This window comes from Gadus chalcogrammus, chromosome 21 (assembly GCF_026213295.1).
Source record: "Gadus chalcogrammus isolate NIFS_2021 chromosome 21, NIFS_Gcha_1.0, whole genome shotgun sequence".
NCBI classification, from domain to species: Eukaryota; Metazoa; Chordata; class Actinopteri; order Gadiformes; family Gadidae; genus Gadus; species Gadus chalcogrammus.
The window spans coordinates 4,988,447-5,012,559 of NC_079432.1; the positions used below are offsets into that span (position 1 = coordinate 4,988,447).

Here is a 24,113-nt window from a genome sequence, read left to right on the forward strand (position 1 = left end):
CTCTCTCACACACACACACACACACACACACCTCAGCGTATCTTCAGGTTGTAGAAGTGGTCCAACATGGCGCCCAGAGACCAGCTGGCCTCAGCGTGGTTAACCTTCTTGGTCAGCTAGGAGGGGAGGGAGGGAGGGGGGGAGACGGGGGAGGGATGCAAACAGAGACCAAATCACACATTTGCCTTTTTCTATCTACTGTAATAAAACAATAGAGGTGACGTGATTTGTTTGTGTTTTGGTGTCATTCTTTTCTCTCGCAGACGGTTTGTTACTATATCTCTTAACAAACCATCCACGAGGACTACAAGGTGCAAAAAAGAAACCTATGTTTGTGTAACAATAGGCCTTTTTTATTATTTATTTTTTTTTACACACAAACCATAACCTGCTCGAGCTGAGCGAGCGAGCCTGGCCACATTTCATTGTTCGCTCTCTCTCTCTCTCATTAAGGCTGTATTAAACCCCCTCGCCCGCCCTGGCTCTTACAAGAGCCGTAATGGAGGCTGCAAATGGAAGGCACTCACGCCTTAATCCCCCCCATTCAACGACCGAGGTACACAGTGCAAGCGCAAAATGATTCAGAGTGCGCCCGGCATTGATTTTCCAAACCCAGATCTTTGTCCTTGTTTACAGTGCGCAGAGTTAACCGCGGTCGGCCTCACCTGTAGCACGGTGCTCTCCTTGAAGCCGAAGCCCTCCTTCAGCAGGCAGGTGATGTAGGTCAGGTCCAGGCACAGGAAGGGCCTGGCCACGCCCGGTCCCCCCTCAGCCATCTTGTTGCACACTGAGAAAGAAAAAAAAAACACCTTTGAGGGCCGTGTTCCTTGTTAGCCGAGCTAATAGGTGCATATCTGCATGCAGCTGTGGGGAATGAGGCCGGGGGGGGAGGAGGGGGGCCGAGGGGGGGGGTAGTGGTGTGTGGGATGGGATGGGGGGGGGGGGGGGGGGGGGGGGGGCGGCCCGATTGAGATGCAGGGCAGCGTCTCTGGAGCAGCTGCGGAGAGCAGGCCGTGTAATAAGGTGTCGACCGGGGGGCGTTCCACTCACCCTCCTTAGAGCGCTTCTTGAAGTCTCTGACCTCCAGCGTGCCCCCACGAACACCGTCTGTGGGGGAGGGGGGGGGAGAGAGAGGGGAGAGAGGGAGAGGGAAGGAAGGAAGGAAGGAAGGAAAGAGGCAATAGAGGGAGAGGGATGGGAGGAAGAGAGGCAATAGAGGGAGAGAATGGGAGAGAGAATTGGAGGGAGAGGGAATAGATGGATGGGGGGGAGGGGGGAATGGAGGGAAGGCAGGACGAAGAGAGGCAATGGAGGGATTGTGAGGGAGGGGGGGGGGTGGGGGAAGAGGGAGGGGAGATGAAGAGATGGCAGGGAGGAGGGGAATGAGCGGGAAGAGAATGAGGAGAGAGGCGGGGGAAGAGCAAAGGGAGCGTCGGTGAGAACGGGGGGGGGGGGTCCAGCGACTCAGCCCGACCGCTGCCCCCTTTATCATAATGAGAGGCGCGGCCGTCGCGTGTGCGGATTTCCATAATTCCAAGAATAGCTCTGTGGCCTATCGGCCGCCAGCGCGAGAGCGGCCGTTTCTCTAATAACTACACACACCTATATCTTTCCAACCCCCCCCTCCGCCCACCACCACCACCCCCCCCCCACCCGCCGCCCTACACCCGTGTGAGACGGGGGTCTTGTGACTCACACATCTCCCGTCTCGATTTAGAAGCGAGCGCCGCAGCACCCTGCTGGGTGGCTGTAATTACGTAAGGCTCCGCACGTGCGTGCGTGTGTGCGTGTGAGTACTCTCACGGTTTGCGCAGGCGTGCGTGCGCGCCGCACACCCACACACACACAGCACCACTCACCGATGAGGCCGGCGTCCACGGCGCGGTCGAAGTAGTAGGAGAAGGCGTAGAAGGCGGTGCCGTCGCCGAGCTCCGGGGGCTGGTGGACCACCCCCTGCACCACCTTCAGCACCTCCTTATGGCACGGCCGGTAGCCCGCGTTGCCTGGGAAACACAAGCGTGTATTTATATATATATGTGTTTATATATATATATATATATATATTTATATGCACATGGGTTGTGCAGTCCATGTTGAACGATTGACTGTCGAGGGATTCGTCCATCGCTCTGGACCCTAGGGACTCCCAGTGGATTCAGATTAGTGGTCTTCAAGGAGCCCGTTGGTGGGGGGGGGCTTAGGGGGGCTTACTTTGCTCAAGGGCGCCTTTGTACGACAGGCAGCGGGCGTTGGGGATCGAACCTTGAACCTTTGGCCCGGGAGTCTGACGCACCCGCCGCTACTCTGCCCACTCTAGTCTACGCTCCAATTATGTTCATTTTGATACAATTTAGTAAATCATTATACAATTTAAAAAGTAATGTGTTCATGAGTGGAATCATAAATAAAACTGTCCTTGGAAAGCCAGAAAACAAAAAAATCTTGTAAAAAAATTAAAAGAAAAAAATGATTCCATCATAGCTCGCGGCCCTCTCACCGTCTTGGGCCCCTCGGAGGTGGTAAGTGAGCCCCCCGAATCTCCACTGGTCGCTGAACCGGTTGGGCAGACAGGCGCTGGTGAAGACCCTCCACTCCAGCCCTGCAGGGAGCGCCACACCCGGGGGTACGAGGAGAGGATTGAGAGGGTCAGTCCGTGATTAAACGACCGCCACTCTTGCCCGTGGGACACTCACTCCAGGTTTTCAATCAAAGTCCCAAATTCGCCTTGAGCATTTGGTCTATTTCTTTCCACCAGGCAGAGTGGGATAATCGACTAGCTGTTCAATCGTTTTTAGTACGCATGCCTGCATTTATTTAACCGGCCAGATGGTCAACCTCATCCGCTATCGGCTGCTGGCAGGTGTTCATTATGGGCCCTTGTGGTTCATTTGTTTCTCCCCCCCCCCACCCCCCTCATTCAACCCTCGGATTAATGTGTTAACATAACAGCTACACTTACGAATCCACATTTGTCCCTCCCTCCCTCCACCTCCTCTCCGCCTCCTCCCTCCCCCTCCTCCCTCATCAACAAAACAACAACAACAACAACCACCCCAGCGCCCGCTCCGCCCTGAAGGTGTCGAGGGCGGACATTTTGCACGTGTACCTTCAGCCCCCAGGGCCCCCAGCGTCGCCAGTCGTCCCGCCATCAGTCCGTTCCCCAGGTAACTGCGGGGCGGGGGGTCAGAGAGAATTCATCACATGGTGCTTACAGAACAAGGCTGTGTGGGCGCCCAGGGACCGCCCTATAGCTGGCGGGCCCCCCCCCCCGCCCCCCCTTCCGAGAAGTAGGCCAAACGAGCGCCAGATCCGGAGCTACGCTTCCAGCGTCCGCGTTCTGGGTGAACACACACAAGGCGATTTTTCGCAGGGTGAAAATTTGATGTTTCAAAAGAGCAGGACAATTTGGAAACTATTGGGGCTTTTTCTTCTCCTTTTTTTTTTGGGTTTGTTGCTGAAACTAGTGCAGGGAACTGGGTCAGTTGGCTCCGAATAGAGTCTGTTTTCAAATCGTACGTGTGCTCCAAGTGGTTGGCTGGGAAGAGAGAGAGATGGTGCTCATGTCTCGGCCACACACGGCCGTCTGTTTTAATCAGGGACTGGGGGACGAACGGTTGCACGTCAACAGCGCCTCAAGTATGGCATTTAGTCTTTAGTGAAGCTGTGAATCGGGACAGAGAGCCGGAGAACGGGAAAACAACATGTCTCGAGAGTGCGGCTTTTTTTACAGGCAATCCACCAGCAGAACATACCTGTGACTGTACAGCTGGTGTGACGAGTTGAACACCTCGAATTGGGCGACATAGTCCACACCGGGGGAGCTTTCAATGGTCTTCTAAACACACAGAGCGGGAGAACATCTGCCCATCAATGGACTTCAAATCAACACCAAGCTTAAAATAAACGTGTTATTATGCACACAATATGCCAAGTGCCTACCCGGAGATTTGGCAGGAAGGTGATCTGAGTGGATCCTCCCCCAAGATCCAGGATTCCCACGGTGTTCTGAGTGTTTGCGTACAGGTGACCTAGAAAAAGATCTACTCTTTACTGTGTCCCTATGCATGAGGGGGGGGGGGGGTGGGGGTCTGGCGTCTAGCTAGAGACGCGCTCTGATCTTATGGTGATACGGTACCTGCGCTGTTTGAACTAGGTTTGAAAGGAAGGAGAAATATAGGGAGAAACCGTAGACAGGCGGCACTGTATCTATTAGTCATTTCAGTGGTTTTTACGAGGATGCCAGAATTCACAATATGGTGGCACTAACTTTGATGTCGCGCGGGATAGGAAGAATTATCTTTATAGGCATGCACAGGTATTGATCGTGTAATTTATCTCGTCTCCTTTATGTTGTTTGGGGCGATAAAAAATTATCTGTACTGGCAGGTGCCCAAGAGTGGGAACTGAGCGGAATCAGAAAGTCAGAAAAAATCAATTGGTGTCTGTGCATCTGCAATTGTAATAGATCAGCTAGACGTGGACCTTGCCAACGGCCTTGCCAACGGTTATATTTTATGCTGTATTTATACAAGGTATAAAAAGCAAGGCACAATATAAACTCTCGCGATTGAGTGATACATACATTGTATGTCCTATCATAATGTTCAAACAGGCGAGATGAAACATTTGGGCCCCGTCTCCGTTTGGAAGTATAGCCGACGGAAAGACCAGTCAAACCAGTCTGGTTTGTTGTATATTATAAGAACACACATCATTTGTTATTGGCTGTGTGATAAATGTGATTAATTGAGGTAACATCAATCGATTAAAAGATTCATAGTTGCGATCTATTGCTATCCGTGATGCCAACACTAAAAATACGAATACTTCGCCAACGTCTCTTCTATACGTGTCTTTTCGTTTTATGATTTGGTCCTCCTTGACTGCCAAAATGTTTACTAATTTGTTTTGTTTGATTATCTTTTAATCAGCATGTTCATCATGGCTTGGCAGAACCTTATTGGTTCGTATGGAAACGTGCATACTGGCACGGATATTTCAAAATCCTTGTGTTTCAGGGGAGGGCTTGCCATGCATCAATGCATCGGGGAAGCCAGCCGAACACCCAATGTTCATGTGTCCCATCTTCCTGATGGTTATTCCACCTCAGAATGTACCAGTGTAGCAGAAAACCTGTGTTTGGGTGGAAAGCGTGGTGGCAGGCAGGCAGGGACCTTTCAGATGTCTTTAAAAACCCACCTGTCAGGAAGTTGATGGTGATCCAGGCCAGCACTCCTATAGCGAACGAGGCGGAGGCAAAACAAACAGAGGCGACGTGAATTCAGGATGAACACACAAGCACGTTGTGGCCGCCCTAAGCCGGTGAACCGGCACAACGCCGTCTTGAGCACAATAATTACGGTGTACAGCACCCTTGAACGAGGCGCAGACACTCGACCTCGCAGAAATGTTTCGGAAAAAGCGTTGACAAATAAATTACACTGTGGCACAACCCCCCGAAAAAGACATAATTACAGCCTTGAGTGGGTCATCACAGCACCGCCGCAGGGCCGAAACCCTCCCATCTTCTCCCCTTAATCGTTATTCCGAGAGAACGCAATAACCCCCCCCTGCGGTTTTTTGTGAAATCCGTCTTGGGTAAACAAGCGGGAATGAAATTGCGTATAGTGCTGGGCGAAAATGGAAGGGAGAGTCAGAGTCCTGAAGGGGGGGTGGGGGGAGGAGGGGTGAGACTGCACCTTCACTGGTGCCGTCCATCATGCCCACGCCGTCATCGGGCAACAGGAAGGGAGAGTCTTCCAGCACGTCTTCCACCTGGGGGGAGACGACCAACACGCGGTTCAATGCTCGGCGTTGGCGGGGGCGACCCGCTGAAAGGGATTCTGGGTTTGAGCCCCGATGTCCACCCCACACCCGACAGTCTGCTACGAGTTGTCCCTGATCAAGGCGGACCCCCCCCCCCCCCCCCCCGACGTCTCTTTAATAACATGCATCTTGAATTCACTGTCATTGGCTTCGGATAAGTGTTTGCTTGAGATGACTAAATAGTAAAGAGGGGGTGGGGGGGATGGGGGAGAATGGCGATTAGTGCTCTTAAGAAAACGGAGTAAACGAAGACGAAGTGATGCGAAGAGAGTTGTGTAAAAAGGGGGAGGAGAGGATAAGCCTTATCCGTCATCTTTGATTAGTTGTCTCTAATGGTAGCCCCGGTCGAGGTGTCCTCTCCACCAGGGAGAGGGAGACTTAATTAATTCTCCCGTGCGGAGATGATTTATATGAAAAAGTACCCCTCATCTCCCATGATGCCCCAGGGCCTGCCCTTTTGGATCCCCCCCCCCCTCTCAGCGCGCAGCCAGCCTTCGACTCCCCGCTCTCTCTCCGCCCCCGCTACAGTCACCGACGCTCTCTCCCTAACTCCTACCTCAGAAGAACCTGTCAGAACGATTCAGACGGGCTCCCCTGCGCCCTCCTCCTCCTCCTCCTCCACCACTCTTCCCCCGCTCCCTTCGCCACGCTCGGCTGAGCCCCGGCACTCTCCCCGTCTCTGGTGCTCCCCCCGCTAACAGAGCGAGACACGGCGGCCCAGTTCAATCGGTTTGGCTCCCCCGCACTACCTGCTCCAGCAGCGCCTGGGCTTTCTCCGGGGCCAGGAGCCGGAGGCCGGCCGTGGCCCTCAGGATCACCGGGGTCCGCTTCCACTCCAGCCGAGGGACCGTCTTCTTGGCCACCTTCAGCAGCATCTTCACCGTGTGGGCGGCCTTCTCGCCCCCCCCACGCGGGGGTTGAGTTTGGTTAGAATGAGGAAACCCTTTGGTTAGAATGAGGATACCCTTTGGTTAGAATGAGGATACCCTTTGGTTAGAATGAGGATACCCTTTGGTTAGAATGAGGATACCCTTTGGATAGAATGAGGATACCCTTTGGTTAGAATGAGGATACCCTTTGGTTAGAATGAGGATACCCTTTGGTTAGAATGAGGATACCCTTTGGTTAGAATGAGGATACCCTTTGGTTAGAATGAGGATATCTTTTGGTTAATATATGGATACCTTTTGGTTAAAATGTGGACACCTTTCTGTTAAAATGTGGACACCTTTCTGTTAAAATGTGGGTACCATTTGGCTAAAATATAATAATAATAATTGATCCGTTTTTTATAGCGCTTTTCTAAATACTCAAAGGTGCTTTACAAATAAGAAAGGAATACATACAGACAGTACAGACACAAATAAACGGGGAAAAAATAAACAACACCACAACAATAGACAACACATTAAGGAAGCGGGAGAGCGTGGAAGATGGCGGAGGATGATTTGGTTAGAAATATGGATCCCATTTGGTTAAAATGTGGATACCCTTTGTTATAATGTGGATTCCTTTCTGTTATAAAAGGAATATTTTGGTTAGAAATTTTGTAAACATTGGTGAATGCAGCGGAATAAATACTTTCATGTTTTGGAGGTATTTTGTATAAAAATAACAAATATGTAGTGAAAGAAGTGTACTACATAAAAAAAACTCAAGATTTGTTCAGTAGATTTTGATACAAACATAAACACTGACGGTGTAACGAGTTTGTCGAGACTCCGTCAACCTTGTTTTTTTTTTTTTTTTTATAAACCCTTGAAACTCACTAATGTATTCTCCCTGGCATACTATTTTTCAATCATCAAAGCGTGTCTCTGAGAAGTGTTTCTTTGCACAGTGTAGAGGCAGCAGGCTCGTTATTTGGTCTGTATTATTTCAGATCAATAGTATCGACCGCATTTGATGAGCCACTCACTGTTTCTGGAGAGTCAGCATAAGCGGACAGGCCCGGTTTTATGGAATGGAACATCTCATTGTCCAACACAGGCAACGCTTGTGGAGCGAAACACAAAAACAGGCAAAGACACCCAATCAACCAAAGGCTAATAAAACACAAAAAACATAATATTCAACATATGCTCTCCAGGAATAAAATGAGCAGTTTCTACAGAGGTGTCGGATTTCGGCAAGAGAGAATGTGCGAGAAAGACTGTGTGAGAGAGTGAGTGTGAGAGAAGACGGAAAAAGTGTAGTAGAAGATTTGTTCAAAACTCCCCGAAAGGCAAACTGCCAATTAGTGCTGCTGTTCTCCTGCTTCCTTCGGTGCTGCGTCGGCTAAGTGTTGTGGAGGGACTCGCGTCCTTGTTGCGCTCTCTGTCTGCTCCGTCTCATCATCGACCGCTGTGTGTTTTAGCTCAAAGTCACAACGTCGCGGCTCCAGACTCCAGGCCTGTCGCTACGGCTCACGGATACGACGAACTAGAACAATGTGACGCAACGTGTCCACAAAGGAAGACCGAGACGAAACGAAAACAACGGCCCGTTGCCTTGTTTTAGTCAACACATCTATTTTCAAAATAAGTTTATTGGAGAACGGCAGCAGGCCTACCTGTGTCCTGATGGATGAAGGTGTAGACGTGGATGCGGGCCTACCTGTGTCCTGATGGATGAAGGTGTAGACGTGGATGCGGGTGCCCGTACTGCCCGCGTCGAACATCACGCCGTAGAAGATGCGGCTGGAGTTGGCCGGTCGGCTCAGGCCCATGAGGAAACCGGCGGCGCTGCCGTAGGCGGCGTCCGGGTCAGAGGTCCGTCCGGTCCAGGCGTGAGCCGGCGCCGCCAGCAGCAGCAGCAGCAGCAGCAGCAGCAGCAGGGGTGGCGTCGGCACGACGTCGGCTCTCATCCTCGCTCCGGAGTCCCACGAGAGAGACGACACAGGGTTCAGTTCCTGCCGCCGCGGTGCCATTGTGACGGGGGTGTTAAGAGCTGTTGTGGACAAACCTGTGAGATTCGACCCACACCTGGCTGGCAGCTTCCACACTACACACACCTGGCAGCTTCCACACTACACACACCTGACAGCTTCCACACTACACGCCACTACACGCCTGAGAGCTTCCACTCTAATAGACAAACCTGAGAGCTTCCACAGTGCACACTTGTTGTGGTGCCCACGGATAGCCTTCCAATGGGGCGGGGCTAACACTCACACATGGAGGTGATAGGGAGTAATTATGTTCAGGTCAATACCACACAACTATCCCGGGCACGCCCTTTGTAGTCATTCTAGCCGACCACGCTAAAGTACTTCCCTACAATCTGCTGAGAGATGCACAGACATGACCCCATCAGGACTCAGCATGCTCACGTTTCAGGCTCAACACTGTAATCTATAATTGACGGGGAATTATTCATTGAAATTTTTATATATAATTTATTGAAAAATGATATCAACCTTGTTCATATCATTACTAATATATGGTAAAGCCCTTTGTATACATTCGACTTTACACCTAGAGATAGCTTCCTTTCCACCTCTCCATTTTAAAAGGTGTTGAGGTAGTTTGCATTCGCGTTGCAGTCACGGCGCCTGGTGCTCGGCCCAAGCCAATCTTCTGCCTCCTTTGTATTGTGAATTTATTTGGCTTGCAGCCTTGCAGACGTAGCCGTTCTTCCTAGAATAGTGCAGGTTAACATTGTCACTCCGGCCACGGCCAACATCAGCCCTGGCCAACCCTAAACTCTCCACAATGCTCACATCCCCTCACTCTTTTACCCTTTGTTGTTAATGTGTTTCCCCATAAGAATCATGTCCATCCAATGTCTCTCTGAATGCATGCTTGGTAAATGGCTCCCTGCATCTTCCCTTCATCTTGCTCCAAGAATGAAATCAAATATTTTGTGGTCAAGGAGTGTCCTTATGATAAGTTATTCTTCATTAATATAAGTTTACTGATAAAAAGTAAATAATTACAATAAATCATTTTAACCCTACACCCAAATCTCCACAATCTACCTGTAGGCATGAAGAGCGATGCCCCTCCCTAATCATTAATGGCCCACATAAAATAAATCGCTGTGTGCTAAATTAATAACCTGCACTCAACAAAAATGTTGCTTCAAGCCAGTCACTAATTGAAGACTTATGTTAAGTGACTTTTATGGGTGAGGAACCCTTGCAATTCAAGGTTTGATATTGATACAATATAGTCTATTTAGCTGGTAGGAGACTTTTGCATTTAGTCAGGGCTTGTTGTTAAACACGCCATAAGAGAGCAAGCTTCAGCAGATCACAGAGGCTGCCTCCATGATAAACAAGAGCGCATGGTGCTTATTTTTTGAGACTTGTAATGAGATCATATACAGTATGATCTCACCATAACAACAAGCATATGTCGTCAACAATTTTAACAAGATCCCACTGGTTCAGTTGGTGCTTGTCGACCGCGATATGAAACAACAGTTCCATAATCACATGATACCTTTCGAGGACACAAAATGCATAAGAGCTCATTTGCTTATTAGTGGAAAAAAAAACCTTGCTTAAATGAGCTGGCAGAGTAGAATGGTACAGCCCTTGTTTGAAGTAACTGGCTGTAACTCGCTGGAGCCTTTTGCCCTGAAGACATCATTTCGGGCGCCAAGCGATCAGCGCAGAATAATGACTTTGATTTAGAAGTTGCGTAATAGAAGTTTGCTACCGCCTAATGCGAGGCACGCGAGCCGGAACGCGTTGCGTGGCTGTCATAAGGACACTTAAATTGAAGGCGTAATCATGTGCATTGCCTAATTACAATATACTTAATTAACTAGACTAAACTATATCCCAATTAGATCATGTTCGAGTGGGACTATTCGGAGTAGGGATTGTGCTGCGGCATGATAAAAAAAGCAACAACAAAAAAACTCTTGCCTAACCGTATTGATAAGACTTTCCAATAAGGGAGATCTTTGAGAAAACGCAGAGGTCAACCACTGGACTTATATAGCCTAGTTGCATTCAATAAAATCATTCAAGAGAACCATTTAGGCTACCAAATGCCAGACACTGTGAATGCTGTGTTTTTCTATTCGTCCGACAGTAACGATTGTTACTGTTCTTTGGGATTTTTATATGGTCACTTTTCTGCTTAGTTTGAACCAATTAATCAAATCTTGCTCACACTGTTACACCACAGGTGAATGGTATGATCATAGACACTACGCAGTCTATACTTATACATCCGATATCGTATTGGTTTTAGTTTGTCTTGCTAACTATTCAGATCCAACTCCTTTAGATTGTAGAATTGATTTATGAGCTACAAGATGAGAGGTAATCTACCATATTAACCTGAAAGCCGATGTGTCTGAATAAATGTATATTTAAATAAAGTTTGAAATGAATTTGGACCCATAAACAGTGTAGTAGCCACAGAAACCCATGAAACAATATGTAGTAGCCACTGAGACCCGTGAAACAGTATGTTGTAGCCCCAGAACCCAATGAAACATTATGTAGCATCTACATAAACCCATGAAACAGTATGTTGTATCAACATAAACCCATGAAACATTATCCCCTAGCCACAGTCTAACGTTAGCTAGTAGTAGCCCATAGACCGTGCATCTATGACAAAGATAGCTTAAACAAACTTTGAGGAGCACTTGTCGGTGAATCCCCCCTAAACACACAGTATTTGGGTAAATAACAAAGTTCGAGATCATATCTGAAATCATATAAAGTAGGAATGTTGACAGAATGGGTTTGTTTGCAGAGTTTCTCGGCGTTACATACTACGCTCACCATGATAAGCTCTCGAGCAGCAGATTTGCAGCTGAGCGCACAACTACGTCACAGGCGGTGCTCACACGTAGAGCCAATAGGTGGAGCTTGCCCTAGTCGAGCCCAGAGTGATAGATATAACATTATTCTCTCTCTATGGCTCTGGTCCAGCCCAGAACCACTCTGGTCCTCCAGCCTCTAAGGGCAAACTCCACCTCTCGGTCCAGCTCCACCTCTAGCCCCAAGAACTTGGTAGCAAGTTCGAGGACAAATCTATCGGCAGCCCCGGAGAAGACCGTGGCTTGAAGGACATTCCTTCAAGGAAACCATAATAGGTCAAGCTCCACCTATTTGGAGTGAGCACCACTTTTAAGTTGGACAACTAACGAAAATGAACAATTAAAATGCATTATTAAATTCAAATGATCGAGCATAACAACAAAAATGTTTAATACTCGACCAAATGCCATAGCATGCAATACAAAGATACCACCACCAATTTCCAGCAAACATTGCTTCAGATAAAATGAAGTTTTGTTTCCAGCTATATAAATGGTCTAACATTTATTTCAATAGATTTGTTGTCGTAAAAGTATTCCTCAATGACAAAAGATAAACAAGTACGGTGTGCATTTTGTTTATTCAAACATCATACTCAAAATCCAATTGCAACGTAGTAAATCCACACAGCATCTTGCAATATATATGGACCTCACATCACTCCCCGATTGATAAATCAATATCACAGTCCACACAAGTCTCCAAGTTCAATCAAATCTAAAAACATTGCGGTAACAACCTCCACATCCAACACAAATTGCCATAAACCGAAGGCATCAATGTTCTATCAAGCGTTCGGATACCGATATGACAAACATGCAAATACACAGGGGACAGAGAAATTCAGACAGTTTTCCGTTAAAGAACAACCCTACATTTAATTTCCCTGGAGTGTTGGGCAGTGGGTTTGTCAGTATTGATGCGAGTTGTTAACATATGCAAAGCTAATATCTTGCTGTCACAGTTAGTATTTTTGTGATTGCTCCGATATTTCAAGGAAGACATGACTAACCACTGGATCAAAAGATTTGATCGAGACTTTATCTCTTTATGGAAACTAATAAAACGGAAGTCAAATCTGTGTAGTTACAAGTACATGCTGTACATATTTTCAAATCTTCAAACCGAGGTCCTTTTCCCCCCCCCTCCCAGAAAGAGGTAGAAATGTAGCGTAGTTTGAATGGAGTGACACATCAATGTGTAATACTCTCGGCTAGATAACAGAAAAATGACAGCGTCCTTCAAAGTCCCTCACATCGTCTACCAAAATAATCAGCCGGTAATGAAACGAAAGGAACAGTATCTATCCGCCCTCGCCCCTCTCTTTCTATGAATAACTAAACCTTTAACTGTAAGGCATAGTGAGGCATGTGGTGGATGTTCATCCTGTTAGTAGCACTAGTATTGGGTTCTCTTCATCATCACGGGGCCTTTCTGCTCAGGTGTTAGCGTATCGTTGGCATGGTAACGGCGGGGCTGCTGACTCCGGCGTCCTCTGCCTTCCACTGCGACGTGACGGTCTTGATCTGGGTGTAGAACTGGATGCCCTGGTGACGCACGAGAACAAAGAATGGAATCAACGGCCGAAACAGAGGCAGCAAAAAAAACACGCTTGTTTCTAAATGTGTAGTGGTGGGGTACCGTGACTGACACACACACACACACACACACACACACACACACACACACACACACACACACACACACACACACACACACACACACACACACACACACACACACACACACACACACACACACACACACACACACACACTTTACAAAAGGTTTACGTCCAGCATCGGTCTGCAACGATTTCATTCCGCGGTGATTATGCCCTGTATTCAATACAAATTACTGTCGACAACGTTGTGGCACGATCAATATTTGCTCAAATGGTAAACGCCCACTGGCACCAACCGAGTGAACAAGTTACTTACTAATACAACCACAGGCTGCTAATTGGTCAATACACTTTTCCATTCTGGTGTACCGTCATCCAGAACAGTGCATGTATTCACACGCTCTTCAATGGTGCTTGTGCTGCTGTGCGATTTCATTGGAACTGCGGCCTCTACACGGGTGCGGGCCGTGCAGCCTTTATAAAGGTTTGTATTCAAGCCTTTGCTGCTTATGTACGATGCGGTCTACAGTCGCCGTACTATGATATAGGCCTTTGGTTGACCAACGTTTGCATGTTAGTTTGTATGGTTATTAACCTGTTTGCCGTAGAAGTTGGTGTCTCCTCTGAAGGAGCCCCTGGATCCGGTGAAGGAGAACATGGGGAGAGGGACTGGGATGGGAACATTCACTCCGATCTGCAGGACAAACAAAAAGTACAACATCACACTTTATACTTTATTCCACTGCAAAACATCAGGTACAACCTCAAGCATCGTTAACGAAATAAAAAGGGTCCCAAGAGTAGTTGTTTGGTTTTATTTATGCCAATATATCAACTGCAACAAAAAATATTTAGAATCTTCCATCTCCCCAATCGGTTGAGGTGGGGTCAACATATTGAGGTGGGGAAAATAATATATATAATAAATAATAAAAAATGAAAATATGAATAATAATAATAATTATTATTATGACTAAGGAAGCTTAATCACAATGAGATGTGGAGAAGGGATGGGATTAAAAAAGTGCGAACTTCTTCCCACTCAAGTGTTTGTCATTTATGTATCCAGTTATGCTTGCTTTCCATTTGGTGTAACATCCTTATTTTCTCTATGAAAATGTCAGATTTTCTAAATAAAATAAAGATTTTAAAGCAATCAAATTAATCAATCTAGGGGGAGGCCCCCCCACCCCCCTTGCTGACTACATCCCCAGACAACCAGGCGCGTGCGTTACCTGGCCCACGTCCACCTCGTGTGTGTATTTGCGTGCGGTGGCGCCGTTGTTGGTGAAGATGGCGGTGCCGTTGCCGTACGGGTTGTTGTTGATGAGTGCGATGGCCTCGTCGAGGTCTGCCGCCTCCAGCACCACCAGCACTGGGCCAAAGATCTCCTCCTTGTAGCAGGTCATCTCGGGCTGCCGGCGGGAACGGGGAACACACACACAGTACTATCAGTGATGACACAAAAGGAACAGTACCCCCACCTCTTTCTGTGGAAAAAACAACCACAACTCAAAAGTTTTGCTTGATGTTCATCATATTGTGAGGATTACTAGTTTGTTTGATTATTTGATCTGATTATCATTATTATTGCTTTTCCGCTCAGGTTTTAGTTCCCATCGCACGCGCACACACACACACACACACACACACACAAAAGTTATAGAAGGCCGTATTATTTATTTACATTCTACTTATGTTAGCCTATCGCCTTCTCCTTAAATAAATGCGGTTATCCTTTTTTTTCCTATCAAAACGAGTTAGGATAAACACCATCTATCCAATGTCGGACGCAAATTGCACAATGAAACAATTTCCATGAAAAAAAGAAAGGACGCATTACCCTGAAGGCTACGAATAACAAAGTGGCTCTGCAGCTGCAGCTTATTGAACTGATTTTAAAGTCAAGTAATAGGTTGCAATACAGGCAACCATGGTCAGCTATTGGAAACCAGAGCAGCTTCGGGACAGTTTCAGTGTTGGGGAAGAGAGTGCTGGTGGAGAACGGCTCAGTATTTGCACCTTCAGTGACCACTGACAAAGAGGGATGAATTATGGACCTGGAATGAATAAGACCAACAGGATCATACAGGCAATTCTCCAAGAACGAAATACAATCCTCAAAGTGAGTTAACTCAAAATTGAATTTGGAGCATTACATTTGGGCAGGAGTGAATAATTAAACAGAGTTAATTTATTTTTAATAACCAGCTCATGGGAAGATCGAAAATTAGAATTCTAAAATGCATTAACGCAAAAAGACGCTGGTCATTGGTGTGGGGGACCCCGACAGTTAGACCGTAATGGAGCCCGCGGATAGCCCGCTCTGCCCAAGGCTGACCAATCACAGTGCTGCGCTCACTCCCCAGTCATTCTGAACCTTTGCTCGATTTGGAACGTCTACAAATATAAAACATGCGTGTCGGGGTTTTCCAACTGTATAGAAAAGTAACTTTTTCCTAGAATTAAAAGTCAAGGTCGTTGAAAGCAGGCGACGAGATTCTCCCAACCTTGACGTTGCTGATGATGGTGGGCCCTACGAAGTTCCCGTTCTCGTAGCCTTTGACGTTGACCGCCCTGCCGTCGAGCAGGAGGGTGGCTCCCTCGTCCACCCCGCTCTGGATCAGCGAGTTCACCCGGACCTTGGCCTCGGGGGAGATCAGGGGCCCCACGTCGGCCCCAGGCTGGTCGCCTGCGGGACGGAAGCGAGGAGCGAGACGTACACGCTTAGGAGTTTTCTCCGTCGATGAATTACAAAGAGATCCCCGAGACACATTCAAACCATCCATCTTCATCATGAAAGAGATTATTACATTGTTCTGCGAGACTGAATCAAAAATGCTTGCATTAAAATCCCTTAAGAGGACGGACGTCAAAACCTCATAAAAGTAAAAACAATCAAAAGGAGAAACCTGGAAAAGGAACAACAGAGAAAAGGAGGGATCTCCCCCGTTCCAAAAAACAGGACGCGTCGGTCGGTTTGTCGGTAACACGGTCACACGAACCTGCGTTGACGCGCAGTGCCTTGGAGCGTTCCACCAGCTCTGGCAGCCAATCGCGGGCCTCCCCCACCAGAATGGCGGTGGAGAGAGCCATACAGCGCTGGCCGGCGGCCCCGAAGGCGGCGCCCACCAGCTGGTTCAGCGTGTTCTCCTTGTTGGCGTCGGGCATCACCACACCGTGGTTCTTGGCACCCTGGAGTTAAAGAAAACAAAACCCAAGTAGGTCGCCGTCATTTCATTCATGCATTTTGTAGAACAGCGACACAAGTAAAAGAAGGCAAATCATTCCCTTTAAAGACCAAGTAAACTCATTCTGTTGCTTCAGCATATTCTTCAAACACCGTCTCAAGGAAATGGCAATATAAAAGAATAGAAAGAAAACAAAAAGAGGAGGGCAGCCAGAGGCAGATTAAATGCTTGAACAGTTTTAAGTGTTTTTTTGAACAAAGACATTCTTGCCAACAGGGAAACAAACATCCAGATCTCACAGGAATAAGAAAGGAAGGTCTCTATGTGCAATCCGCAGGAGGTGTTCATGTAGGACCACTAAGAGCATCACGTCTCCTGCACGCACCATGTTGGACTGCACCCTCTTGCCGTTCGAGGAGCCGCGATTGTAAATGTATTCTCCAGCTTGGTTGGAGCCCACGAAGCTGATGGCCCTGATGGCGGGGTTGTCACAGATGAAGTTCACCGCTAGACCGCAACATAAAAAACAGACCATAGATCAGAATGCAAAGAGTTAGAGGGGCCAAGAAACCTGCTTGAGCACCAAACACCCAGACACACACCCACAACTTTTGTGGTTATTAAATAAACAAAAATCCTCCCCCACTTAAGTTTTCCAAAGCGACAGAGCCCCCCAAAAACCCGTCCCACTTTCAGCATGCCTCCAGAGCATTACGCAAACGAATAAATAACAAATGAGAAAAAGAGGGACCCTCATTGGGCTCACCGGCGTGCTGCCCGTGGATGATGTTGAGCGTGCCGTCGGGGGCGCCGGCGTCCTGCAGCAGCTTGGCCAGGAGCATGGTGCAGCCGGGCACGCGCTCCGACGGCTTCATCAGGTAGGTGTTGCCGCACACCATGCCGATGGGGAACATCCACAGGGGGATCATGGCGGGGAAGTTGAAGGGGGCGATGCCGGCGCACACGCCGATGGGCAGGCGGAAGGTGTACGTGTCCATGTCCTTGGTGATGGAGGGCAGCGTCTCGCCCAGCATCAGGGAGGTGATGCTGCAGGCGTGCTCCACCACCTCTAGGGGGCAGACGTGAGCAGAGGGGGGGAGAGAGAGAGGGGATGAGGATGTCGCAAAGACACAGGGGCAAAGGGGGTGGGGTATATTGGCTGTACGGGGTATAAGGTCCGAAACAAAGGCTTTTAAGACTGATTGGATCCCAAGAAGTAAAACATTAATGACGAAGCACTTTAGCCTTTGCATTTTCTTCATCATACGTAATCTTGCCATGGGTACTCATTGGCCAGGCTTCAACCAATGGTAGGGAGTCTTGGTCACACAAGAAGTCAGAAGGTCAATAGTAATCACCTTGTGGGGGACTGACATGTGCAAAGTCGAAACCAACTTCTTCTGCATGAATCCACAGAAGCACACAAGCAACAACAAACCAAAATGCAACATTTGCTAGGATGTTCTCAGTACAACTCATTCAGATAACAAGCAGCATGTTCATCTCAGATTATTTGGAGGACAGCTGTTGGGGGTGAGGGATCAGTATTATTATGCCTTCTATGCACCAACATTACCATCTTCCTATTTTTAAATGAGCAGCTGCTTCCAGGGACATCAAAGAGAAATAAAAAAATAGCAACAGCAAATCTTCCCAAGACAAACCGGCCCATTTCAGTTTTTTATTCCTTCCTTTCTTATTTCGACACCCAGTTGGCCTCTTCTTCTTCAACAAAAGCACCCCGGCTATCAAGATCCTTTTACAAAGATGGACTCCTTTCACTTTGAGTGTTAAGGCCCACAAATTGACAAGAACCTCTGCCACAAGGTTAACTCATTCAATACTCATTAAACCACTTTCCCCCCCGGAGGAGCACGGAATTGAGTGTTTACTCAAGACCTGCTTCAGGAATACCGATGAAGGCACCAAAGAGAGGATTTCCAGGGAGCAAAGTACAAAAACACCAAAACTCCACCCGGGTCTGAGCAACAAGAGAAGCGACACCACAATAGCCCTTCTGTGGTCTAAAGTGGCATAATGATACTAATAATACTAATAATAGGCCACTACTTACGCAGTCCTCTGAAGACGTCCCCCTCGGCGTCGGCCAGGGTCTTGCCCTGCTCCAGAGTGATCAGCCTGGCCAGTTCTTTCTGAAAGACCACATTTGAACAACCTGCTCATCAAGAAACACGTCCAAGTCTTTGTTCTGCAATAAAATGACTGAAATAATGAACCAAGTGCACACATCCAACTTACCGTGCAACGTGCTAACACTCCGAGTCAAATCCATACCGTAAATATTCCATTATGGAAAAACAAAGCCAATATGCCCGGTTATATGGGGCCGGATAGTCAACTGGTGTTGGGTGATTGACTCCCAAACAAAAAGGTTCTGGGTTCAAACCCTGTTGCCTCCTGCCTTAAGGTATAGACAGCAGCCCCGCAAGCATTCTATAGTAAAATCCTTAACCCATGACCTGTGCACGAATGACATGCATCTCAAAGTCCCCCTAACCCTCTTGGTTAAAACCGTGTGCCGGGTGACTAAACAACGGGTACGTACGATGTTGTCCTTGATGAGCTGCTGGTAGCGGAGGAAGACCTGCTGCCTGCTGAGAATGGACGTCTCCGCCCACGGGTGGAAGGCCCTGGAGCACGAGTCTGCCGCAGCCTGCATCTCCTCCTGGGTGGCTTTGGGGACGCGGCTCACCACCTCGTTGGTAGCCTGAGAGGAAGCGTGACGTTAGTTTCATGGGCGGTTGCGTCCGTTTATGCGATTTGTGTTCCAGGTGATGCGACACCGGTGGTTGTGGATTTGGGGACAGTAATCAAAATCGAATCCAATTTATATTAATAACGCAATCTTCATGTTACTGGTGCAAGAATCACTCGAGTGTGATTTTGTTTTAATTCCGGTAGGATTTCATCATTACTGGGGTAGAGGCAAACTCTGAATAGTAACAGGGCTGGAGAGTGCAGGAGGGCATAAACAAGCCACGCTTGAACAAGTCTGAAGCCTTTCTGTCGTTCTCAGATTGTAAATTCCACAGAAATCCAATTATATTGATATTTATTTGAATTCAAGACGTTCCACAAGCTCGACCCTCGTTCATTTGTTTACCACAACAGGTAGTGTTTTGTCTGGGGAATTACTAGGCTTAATTGGTATTATTTTCAAGTAGGCCTACGTGAGGGTTTAGTTCAAGTTGTACTTACGGGATTGTGAATGTCAATCCATTCTGTGGTCTGCGAGTCCACGAACTTGCCGTCTATGAACAGCTTGGTGGTGGGCTGCGGTAGGGAAATACATAACATTTAAATGCAATATGATTCTTTGCATAATAATAATAATTGTCGTACACAAACAATTACGGAGTCAGGAATTGGAGGTCTTACCACTGATGACGAGTACCACATACGACTGAGTTGGAGTGGTGTCTGCAAGGGAGATCAATGGAGTAAAGTTTAAAGGAGATCAAAACAAACAGAAGTTAACTCGTTTGTGTCCGACCTTAATGAGCAGTAACATCCATGCGATGCAAAGCACGATCTGATGCGTTTTAATTGTATGCAACTTAATAAATACTACATTCCTGCAACGTGGGGTAACAAAACAAGACACCCAATCCCCAAGAAGACGGCTAACACTGGTTAGCCAATGGGCTGCATTGTCCGTCCGACCGAACAACTAGTGTAAAAGTAGTCGAGCATAAACAAGGGTTTAACCTTTGTGTTGAAAATCGTCCTGCTGAGTATTCCTGCCATGGCTGCTGAGATGTGCGCTTCAGTGCTCCCTCCAAAGCCCTTGCAATGACCCAAAAGACAAGCTAGAGTGGGCAGCAAACTGGAGCTAGCGGTGCAGCAGTCAAGCGATAGAGGACAAGACGCGGAGCCTACGCTGCACTTTAGCCGATCTACAACCGTGACGGATCAGACTAGCGCTGTGTGTCAACCAGCGATGGACCTGACGCGATGTTTGTGAATCTGCCAAAGCGGCGCGCAGCAACGTTCCCCTTGCGTAAGCTAAAGTGGGCGGGGCCTACTCGTTTCAACAACCAATCAACTCGCTTGCAATTACAGCCGCCCCTGAGTTTTTTTATTTTTTTTATTTTAATGATTGTCACCTAGTAACCCCCGGTTCCGTTTTGTAAAACGTCCCCTCTTCATCTTTTTTCTGTTCTATTAGTAGTAGCCATATTTTTTAACTTAAGCATTCAATTTCAGAAAAGAGAAGAGACTCTAATAAATCGTGATAGATACATTGCGCATCCATCTACTTTTTGAGCTGTTTTTAGATACCTGTCGGCTGGGATTTATTTACACTTTCTCACTTGTGTCAGAAAAAGCCCCGGCGGCGAGTGACTGTTTCCATGGAAACCTACACAGGAACCATGGAGTTCCTAGACTGGAGTTGCCATGACGTCGCGTGCTGGATCGAATCTTTAGGATACCCTCAGTATAAAGTAGGATGCATTCAAGGCTGCACTATGGATGGATAGAGGATCACTCATACAGTAACTTATAAATAACTACTTGTACTCAAACTTTATTTTTGGCAGGAGTGTTTCACGGATAACTTCATCACGGGCAGGAAGCTGATTTTTGTAAACTGTCGCTACCTTCCAAGAATGGGAATCACCGACTTTAAAGACATGCAGGTAAGTGAAGGTCCCTCCACCCATCCAACCATGATGGACAGTAGGCTTTTGTTCTGCAGGCTACAACACGTCAGGCAACACTGAAACCCAATGGTTTGTATCCAGTAACCGTCCTGTGGGATCCATTGGGCCTGTCGTTGCCAATTCTCCAAAACCTGATAACCCAATACCTCCTAAGTTACCAAGAGAGTGGGGAAGTTAGATTGGGCCCGCTGGCTGGTAAACACAGAACCTATCGGCGTTAAATGCTCTGTATTCCTGTAGGCCTTAATGCAAGAGTGTGGGGCAAGGAGGTGCATTGATATTTTCAGCACACTCCACAAATCAAAGACAGGGAACAACAAGACAAGTTAAATTACAATTCAATTAGGACAAATCTTTGATTCGATTTGTCTTTTGTGTTGCGAAAGAAAACCGATAGCAGTAATAGACACACAGTGGGGAGATGCTCTCATCAGTCACATTGCAAAATGTTGCCCAGCATGATTCAGACACAGTCTGGTTTCATGCTGAGCCATATTTTTGGCAGATATAACTTATGTCAATGAGCATGTGCATGTGTTGGGGTTGGCCACTTCAGAGTACCTCTTTGGTCTGCGAAGTGAATAGTAGATTGCCTGATGCTCAAACTTGACTACTTATTTACCTAATTGGGAATGGGCCAGGCCTCTCTTGGAAAATAGATTCTCAATGAGACTTTTATCTGCTAAAGGTTTAATAAAAAATAATAATAATAATCAGGAATAAGACAGTGTGGGGAGAGATAGTTGGACTTTTAAAGGTTTGGTGACAAAATGTGGTTGTCAATCAGTCACGTTTGGCACCTGAAGTGCAACAGCATTTAAAGTTGGACAAACATCAAGGTGAGAAGATTTCAAAACCCCCTCTAACGTGCATCTTCTTCCTCCACACACTGCGGCAAGTCCACGGATCCCCCTCAATAGTTGTTGTATCTCACTCCGTCGATTTATTTTTGCTTGTTTGCAAATGAAGCCCGACGCCCAAAATACCTCTCACTACCTTTCTCCTAGCCCAGAGTGTCCAGCCTCCAGTGGAAACTGTTTTTCACCAGCGCTGCTAAATCGACCAACCCCCAGAGAATTCCTCCATTGAATTATAACTCTCCCTCTGTTTACCTTACCCCCCCCCTGTCCCCCCCCCTGTCCCCCGGCCAGGTCATCGCTGCCCACGTGCACGCCCTCCTGGGAACATCCGAGGTCCGCTGGACCCGAGGCCTTAACCTGACCCCCAGGGACGACATGGCAGCCTTCCTGGGGGTCAAGAGCCGGACAGGCCAGGGGACCAACGGCCTCACCTACAAGCGCTTCCTGCTGGACCGCCGTCCGTGACGGACGCGGTCCCGTGCGGCACGAGAGCGATTGAAACGCCAAAGAAAAGTCGATCCCTCACGTGGCAATTAAAAGGAGAACAGTCAGCGACGAGGAGACGGAGAGTGTTGTGATGGTGTGTCCGTGTCTTGTCTCCACCGACGGCTGTGACAGTCGGAGGGTATTCATAGTTATTTTGCGTTGATACGTAGACATTACAAAGAGCGCTTGTCGACGTAACAAGGATCATTACGGGAGCCGACAGCGGCTCAGCTCTGCTCATTCATCCCCTTTCCAGTTTTAATGCAAACATGAACGACAACCGTGTAGGAACAGCCGTTCTCTTTATAACTTAGTTTGCCTATTAAGAACCCTGTTTCAAGGGCCCTGCGAGTCGGAGCCTCGCAGTGCGTTTGAAATACTTTATACAAGAACGCGGGAAATAAGTCAGCAAAAGCATTGTTATGGACGACACTAGCTAGCAATCGGACCATTAAAGAGACTGAATGGTGTGTTTCCGAGGGGGGGCCCGCACCATCTATTTCCCCCCCCCCGTGGATGGGCTGTAAATGTTCAAAAGCACTCGCACAATAGCTGTGTGCCCATTGATCTCGAGCGCGGTGCTGGTCACCAAATTGAGCTATCGATCGAGGGAAACAAATCCTTGGGGAAATTCTGCCTCTTGACAACTAACACCTATTATAAAGTGTGTGAGGAGACACAGGAACGCTGCGGGGGCACCATTGTTCTCCGGGAAGACAAGAACAGGACCGACTGCGCGGGTATCTCTTCCCAGATGGGCTGTGGCGGACCTTGTTCTGGACTCGGGGGCCATCCGTCACAGCCTTGTGCGCATCCGGCCTTAAAGCCAGGCACTATGTGTGACCCTCTCTGGTGGATTAGTGATGCGCTTATAAGGGCCTAGATCTGTGCAATTTAGGCCAACTCTATGGGTTTAGTATTTGAACTCTCCAAAAGGGTCTTCTGGGATTATTGAGGAATGCCCAACAGATTTTTGATTGTTTTTAAGGAATTCTGCGTTGCATCAATAAACTCTTCATTTTGATATCAATGTCTTTGTATCAAAACTCTTTTACAATTCCCAAAAAGTTAGAGATAATGACAACAGATCGTCTCCTAAACGAGCCTTTTCTCTCACATGGCCGTGCCTAAACGACGCCTGATTGATCCACTCTGAATCTAGGTTACTGCAATGTCGTGCAAGTAGTCGAGTTAAATCCAGCCCACATTAATAAATGATGTTTCCTGCCTGCGAGAGAGAGGGACTGGGAGGCATCGCATCTGTCTATATGCACAAGTGGTCTCTCTGTGCCTCGAAGCACACCGATTACCATTCCGCGCACAACACCTCTGCTCACCCGCGAAATGGAGCTCGGTCGGTGGCGGCGGCGGCAGTGAGCGAGGGGTTGACGGCAAAGAGAGTCCCGCTACTTATGAGACGCCCTGGCCGTGTTTGGGGGGCAAGGCGAGGGGTGGTGATAGTGGTGGAGGTGGGGATGTGAAGCAGCAGAAGCGGCGGCAGCAGAAGCAGCAAAACCCTTTCAGTCAATCTGGATTAACTAACTCAGAGGCTGAGGCTGCGTCACTACCACAAGAGAGAGAGCGAGAGAGAGAGAAGGAGAGAGCGAGAGGGAGAGAGAGGGAGGGAGAAAGCGAGAGAGAGAAAACAACTGGTGAAAACGATACACGGAACAT

The 24,113-nt window shown here is 47.8% G+C and overlaps 3 protein-coding genes across 4 annotated transcripts; 1 reads left to right on the plus strand and 2 right to left on the minus strand.

Annotated features, from left to right (window-relative positions):
- Positions 1-20: 20 nt before the first annotated feature.
- LOC130374418 (ectonucleoside triphosphate diphosphohydrolase 5-like) lies at positions 21-11,560 on the minus strand. 2 transcript variants are annotated; one of them, XM_056581167.1, is made up of 14 exons: positions 8,844-11,560; positions 8,422-8,793; positions 7,745-7,821; positions 6,576-6,719; positions 5,700-5,775; positions 5,200-5,235; positions 3,940-4,028; positions 3,753-3,835; positions 3,107-3,168; positions 2,498-2,599; positions 1,860-2,003; positions 1,051-1,107; positions 666-787; positions 21-116 (listed from the first exon to the last, which is right to left on the minus strand). In XM_056581167.1, the coding sequence occupies exons 2-14, from the start codon at positions 8,732-8,734 to the stop codon at positions 33-35; spliced, it is 1,389 nt and encodes a 462-aa protein (XP_056437142.1). In that variant the 5' UTR covers positions 8,735-8,793; positions 8,844-11,560; the 3' UTR covers positions 21-32. The 2 variants fall into 2 exon arrangements, with proteins under 2 accessions (XP_056437142.1, XP_056437144.1); XM_056581169.1 differs by having other exon boundaries at positions 8,422-8,716; positions 11,555-11,558.
- Positions 11,561-12,121: 561 nt separating this feature from the next.
- LOC130374417 (methylmalonate-semialdehyde dehydrogenase [acylating], mitochondrial-like) lies at positions 12,122-20,425 on the minus strand. The gene is made up of 12 exons (XM_056581166.1): positions 20,138-20,425; positions 19,808-19,849; positions 19,628-19,702; positions 18,975-19,136; positions 18,483-18,561; positions 17,175-17,477; positions 16,794-16,915; positions 16,223-16,412; positions 15,728-15,909; positions 14,453-14,632; positions 13,813-13,911; positions 12,122-13,140 (listed from the first exon to the last, which is right to left on the minus strand). The coding sequence occupies exons 1-12, from the start codon at positions 20,174-20,176 to the stop codon at positions 13,039-13,041; spliced, it is 1,575 nt and encodes a 524-aa protein (XP_056437141.1). The 5' UTR covers positions 20,177-20,425; the 3' UTR covers positions 12,122-13,038.
- A 125-nt stretch (positions 20,426-20,550) lies between these two features.
- On the plus strand, positions 20,551-23,614 carry LOC130374423 (sterile alpha motif domain-containing protein 15-like). Its single transcript, XM_056581175.1, has 3 exons — positions 20,551-20,874; positions 20,971-21,069; positions 22,245-23,614. The coding sequence occupies exons 1-3, from the start codon at positions 20,782-20,784 to the stop codon at positions 22,416-22,418; spliced, it is 366 nt and encodes a 121-aa protein (XP_056437150.1). The 5' UTR covers positions 20,551-20,781; the 3' UTR covers positions 22,419-23,614.
- Positions 23,615-24,113: the final 499 nt, after the last annotated feature.

What these genes read in the sequence shown, in the direction of transcription:
- LOC130374418 (XM_056581167.1), bottom strand. Translation starts at nt 8,734, where the DNA reads ATGGCACCGCGGCGGCAGGAACTGAACCCTGTGTCGTCTCTCTCGTGG. An exon ending in CTTCATCCATCAGGACACAG is followed by an intron (nt 7,822 to 8,421) that starts GTAGGCCCGCAT and finishes TCGCTCCACAAG; the next exon opens with CGTTGCCTGTGTTGGACAAT. An exon ending in CGTGGACGCCGGCCTCATCG is followed by an intron (nt 1,108 to 1,859) that starts GTGAGTGGTGCT and finishes CCTCCCCCACAG; the next exon opens with ACGGTGTTCGTGGGGGCACG.
- LOC130374417 (XM_056581166.1), bottom strand. Translation starts at nt 20,176, where the DNA reads ATGGCAGGAATACTCAGCAGGACGATTTTCAACACAAAG. An exon ending in AGAGGGTGCAGTCCAACATG is followed by an intron (nt 16,413 to 16,793) that starts GTGCGTGCAGGA and finishes CTTTAACTCCAG; the next exon opens with GGTGCCAAGAACCACGGTGT. An exon ending in ACGAGGTGGACGTGGGCCAG is followed by an intron (nt 13,912 to 14,452) that starts GTAACGCACGCG and finishes TTTGTCCTGCAG; the next exon opens with ATCGGAGTGAATGTTCCCAT.
- LOC130374423 (XM_056581175.1), top strand. Translation starts at nt 20,782, where the DNA reads ATGGAAACCTACACAGGAACCATGGAGTTCCTAGACTGGAGTTGCCAT. An exon ending in TAGGATACCCTCAGTATAAA is followed by an intron (nt 20,875 to 20,970) that starts GTAGGATGCATT and finishes TATTTTTGGCAG; the next exon opens with GAGTGTTTCACGGATAACTT. An exon ending in CCGACTTTAAAGACATGCAG is followed by an intron (nt 21,070 to 22,244) that starts GTAAGTGAAGGT and finishes TCCCCCGGCCAG; the next exon opens with GTCATCGCTGCCCACGTGCA.